The 4,785-nt window shown below is 59.7% G+C and overlaps 1 protein-coding gene across 1 annotated transcript; it reads left to right on the forward strand.

Annotated features, from left to right (window-relative positions):
• The first annotated feature begins 2,061 nt into the window (after nt 1-2,061).
• Nucleotides 2,062-4,565, forward strand: NTMT1 (N-terminal Xaa-Pro-Lys N-methyltransferase 1). The gene is made up of 3 exons (XM_007471812.1): nt 2,062-2,269; nt 3,077-3,329; nt 4,178-4,565. The coding sequence occupies exons 1-3, from the start codon at nt 2,108-2,110 to the stop codon at nt 4,432-4,434; spliced, it is 672 nt and encodes a 223-aa protein (XP_007471874.1). The 5' UTR covers nt 2,062-2,107; the 3' UTR covers nt 4,435-4,565.
• The last annotated feature ends 220 nt before the right edge of the window (nt 4,566-4,785 follow it).

Below are 4,785 nucleotides of genomic sequence, written 5' to 3' on the forward strand. Positions count from 1 at the left end.
TGACGGCGGAGGGGCTGGGAAAAAGTTGCTGTGGTGCCTATCGGCGGGGGCTGAGGAGCCCACTTGGCCTTTCGGACCACGTCCACATAAGCAGCCTCCAAACCCAGGAAAGTGAATGGTAACATCCAAGCTGGTGGCTCCCTTTCCTGTCAGTTCTCAGGGAGCTACAGTGACACTGTGCCACATCTGCATTCTTGGGGACTGGCAGGTCTCCACGTGCTCTTGCTTGTCACGTTCCTCGAGGCTGGAACGAGAGTTCATTCTCACGAGCAGCATGCCGCTTCCTCCTGTGGGCTGGGGCGCGGGTGTGCGACACTGCCGTGAGCCAGGGCTGGGGGCAGTATTTAGAACTGAGGCCCCCCAGCCTGTTACCCCAAAGGGCTCTTGGGTTGGTGCCGTAACTGGAACCGTCCTCATTGGAGTCCCAAGCCCTGTACCTGAACAGGGAAGGGAGGGGATCCGTCTGAGAGCTGATTCGAGAACCTGAAGCGGGGGGGAGCCAGGGGTCTCTGTGGGGCACAGTGGAAGGGGTCTACGGAGGGTGGAAACAGTGGCAAAGTCCAGGTCTAAGGGCGACCCTGGTGGGGCATGTGGATGCTGTCGGCTCCCTCCTGTTCCGCAGAAGGCCCGCGTGTGACCCCTGTCCCCGAGGAACGCCCGGGTCCACAGAAGGAGCCGGGTCCAGGGACGAGGAGGCGGCCCCCTTCTCATCTGTTCCCAGCAGGCAGGCCAGGCCCTCCCCCGGTGCCCCCACTGGCTGGCTGGCGTCTCCAGAAAGGGCTGGCCGTGGCAGAAGTGGAATTGCATCAGGGAGCAGCATTTCTGAGTTGTTTGGCTGGGGTGGGCCTGCTGCTTCTGGAAGGTTCCTTGTCTTCCAGGACAAGTTCAGAGTGCAGGTGTATGTTGGAGGCTAACTACAGACATGGCAGTGAAGATCTTCAGCGTTTCTCATGTTTTGTTCCCCTTCGCTTCTTCTGGTCTCTAAGTTACGTGTCGAAGGCCCGTGCTTGTCCTCAGGGCACTTTTCTGTTACTTCTCTTGAAGCTCTTAAAGCACTTCTCGGTCTTACGGGGGTTTCAGCTGGTTTTGAGGACCATACGGGAGGTCAGTGACTTAACTACAGCCCCGTGCAGTACTGTAAAGGGGGCGGAGTGAGCCCCCGGGAGCACAGACGTGCACAGCTTTCCTGGGGGACTGGGGGGCTTTCACCCCTGCACTGAGGGACTACTGTGGCTTGGTGCCGGGACGCAGTGGTGAAAAGGCAAGGTCCTACCTCAGGGGCTTCCATTCTAGTGGAGGCCAGATGGTCAGTAAACAGTGTCATTTCAGCTAGACATACGCACTCTGAAAGCAGCAACCACAGGGGCTGGGTGAGCGTGTTGGAGGAAGGCACCTTAGACTGGTCAGGGGAGGCCTCTTTGAGGTGACACTTAAGTGAAACCCTGTGTTGAAAATCAGCTGCCCACGTGGGAAGGCCCAGGGCTCGGCAAACGCACGGGCCCCTTGACCTTGGGTAGGATGCCACCGTGTGCGTCGCCTCCCTCCTCCACACGGGCCTTGTGGGGTGCCTGGGTCGCGGTGAGTCGTGAGGGTCCAGTGGCCAGCGAAGAGTGCTCAATGCGTGTGGGCAGAGGATGGGTGGCCGCTACCCCCGTTCTGTCTCCTGGCACGGCCCTGCCGTTCCTGCACCGTCGCCACTCAGCCCCCGCAGGCTGGGTCCCCGCACAGCCCTGCCCTTCAGAAACTCAGCTGATCAGTTTCCCGTTGTTGACAGACTGGACCCATGGCCCCAGGCTGCACTCAGGGTGCTGTCAGGTGTCATGTAGGGTAAGGAAGGAACTAGAAGCCAGGACTCTGGGTGTCCTGCTCTGACATGAAGATAGCTTTGCAAAATGACTTGAATGCAAGAGACGGGGGGCAATGCCCTCTAATGGGCAGAAGCAGGTTGGGGGACACTGGCCACTCCTCTGCGTCAGGCAGGATCGTGTGACCAGTAGAAGCATGCGGGGAGCCCAGGGCCCTCAACCTGGCTGCTTCCCTCCTTTTTTTATTCAGGGACACCGCTGCTCGAGTCTGGTGCCTGAGCAAAGACGTGGCTGGTGACAGCATGACGAGCGAGGTGATAGAGGACGAGAAACAATTCTATTCCAAGGCCAAGACGTACTGGAAGGAGGTCCCGGCCACCGTGGACGGCATGCTCGGGGGGTATGGCCACATCTCCAGCATCGACATCACCAGCTCCCGGAAGTTCCTGCAGAGGTTTCTGAGGGTAGGCGGGGCTGCTGTGCCCTCCAGGAGAGGCGGTGGCGCCGGTGGCACTGCCTGCTCCGTGTGGGGCGCCACCTTCCCACTCGCCGCCACAGGGTCACCCCATCGTGTCCACGACCCAGGCCTTGACGAGCGGGTGGGGCGGGGTGACTCACAGGCTTTGCCCCAAGGTCACCCGACAGGAGGCGGCTGTTACGCTGGGGCCTCTCAGTGCCGGAACGGAGCAGTCTCCTCACAAACTGTTCTGTTTTTCCAGAGGCAAAACCTTTGCTCTCCTGCCGTGTTTGCAAGCATCTGGGCTGTGGGTGTTGGCCGTTCAGCCAGCACAGGCTTCTAGTTCCTTGCCCCGCCACCCTCCTCTGTGCCAGGCTGGCATCGCCGTGGCCGGAGCCTCCCTGCCCGTCCCTCGGCAAACACCGAGGCTGCTGCTTGCCCCCTGCTCCACCCACGTTCCATCTTCCCAGATTTGTTCACTAAGTGCCCTCTTCCATCCTTTCACTGCTTGAATTCTTTATTCTCTCTCTGCTGCTGTCCTTTTAATGGGTCTCAGGAGTGACAGGAGATGAACGCACCTATTTGAGTTAACACCTTTAAGTGGAGGTTGGCTTTCACGTTAGAAACCTGTGGCCCAGAAAAAGGCTGTGCTGTGCTTACGCCCACTGCTGGCCCCACCGGTGCCGGCTGCCGGCCTGCGCCCAGGCCTGATCTGAGTAGTTCCAGGGGCTCGTGAGGAAAGGCCCGTTTGCAGTGACAGGGTCCCTCTGGCTTTCTAACCCTTCCTTATAGTCTGCCTTCTCTGCTTTTCCAGGAAGGCCCAAACCAGACGGGAACCTCATATGCCCTGGACTGCGGAGCTGGCATTGGAAGGATCACCAAGCGGCTGCTCTTGCCCCTCTTCGGAGTGGTGGACATGGTGGACGTGACGGAGGACTTTCTGGTCAAGGCCAAGGCCTACCTGGGCGAGGACGGCAAGCGAGTGAGGCACTTCTTCTGCTGCGGCCTCCAGGACTTCCGCCCGGAGCCGCACTCTTACGACGTCATCTGGATCCAGTGGGTGACAGGTGAGCATCCCGCGCCCCTCCTCCGCCTGCCTGCACATCTCTCAGTGCAGAGGCCGGGCTTCCCGAGGCCGTGGCAGCTGAGGCTCTGGCGCTGCTGCAGAGGGCGGCCAGCGGGCATTCCTCGAATCCTCCCTGCACTCGCCAGGACTCCACCTACAAGGTTCACTTGCTTCTATGTTTTGTTTCAACTCAATACCTGCTGTCACCCATCTGGGGACAGATTTTGTTGTTGAAAAATTTTAATTATCAATAACTTAATGCATTCAAAGAATGTGGAAATGAGTTTTTGTAAGAAGGGGTTTTCAGTAAGAGGAAAAGTTGAAGCCCTGGCTGCCCCTCTGCTGTTCACGGTGAGCGAGCCCTGTTTTACCACCTGGTCCTGCGCCCACTTGGCCTGACGGCATACCCAGGGTGCTCTCCTCAGGCTGCCAACCTAGCAGCAGGCCACCTCCTCCAGGTGGGCGGCCCAGGCCTGCTGGGAACACGCTGGATTCGCCCTGTATTTTGTGGTCCTCAAAAGCCTGTTAGGAGTTGTGATGTAGGGAAGGAACTCTGTTTGGTACACTTCGCTGATCCAGGCCTAGGAGGGGCGGGTGGAGTGTAGGTGTTGGGCACGGCCTGGAAGTCACCCAGTCAGGGTGAAATCCCAGCAGCATACTTTGTGATTGCCCTTGGGTAGGTGACTTCTGAGCCCGTTTACTCTTAAAATGGGCTTTGGTAAACCCCTCCGGGCTGTTGTAAGCCAGTGGCCCTGTGTGTTCAGCACCGAGTAAGTGCTCAGCAAGTGGATACGCAGTGGTGTGGAGGGGCTGGCATCCTTCCCTCGTGACGGCCTCTGCCTCCCCCAGGCCACCTGACCGATCAGCACCTGGCCGAGTTCCTGCGGCGCTGCAAGCGGGGCCTCCGCCCCAACGGCATCATCGTCATCAAAGACAACATGGCCCAGGAGGGCGTGATCCTGGACGACGTGGACAGCAGCGTGTGCCGGGACCTCAACGTGGTCCACAGGATCGTCCGCAGCGCGGGCCTCAGCCTCCTGGCCCAGGAGCGGCAGGAGAACCTTCCGGACGAGATCTACCACGTGTACAGCTTAGCCCTGAGATGAGCGGGGCTGGCAGGAGAGAGGGACCAGTGTGGGTTGGGGAGGACTGGCAGCTGCACGCGGTCCACACGCTCAACCTCAATGGTTCAGGGGTGCTGAGCGGGGCCGCAAAATATACCTGTCTGCCATCCACTCACTATACAGACTCTTATTAAAAAGGCATAGAGGGGCTTCCCTGGTGGCGCAGCGGTTGAGGGTCCGCCTGCCGATGCAGGGGATACGGGTTCGTGCCCCGGTGTGGGAGGATCCCACATGCCGTGGAGCGGCTGGGCCCGTGAGCCATGGCCGTTGAGCCTGCTCGTCCGGAGCCTGTGCTCCGCAATGGGAGAGGCCACAGCAGTGAGAGGCCCACAT

This window comes from Lipotes vexillifer, unplaced genomic scaffold, assembly GCF_000442215.2.
Source record: "Lipotes vexillifer unplaced genomic scaffold, Lipotes_vexillifer_v1.1 scaffold98, whole genome shotgun sequence".
Lineage (NCBI taxonomy): Eukaryota > Metazoa > Chordata > Mammalia > Artiodactyla > Lipotidae > Lipotes > Lipotes vexillifer.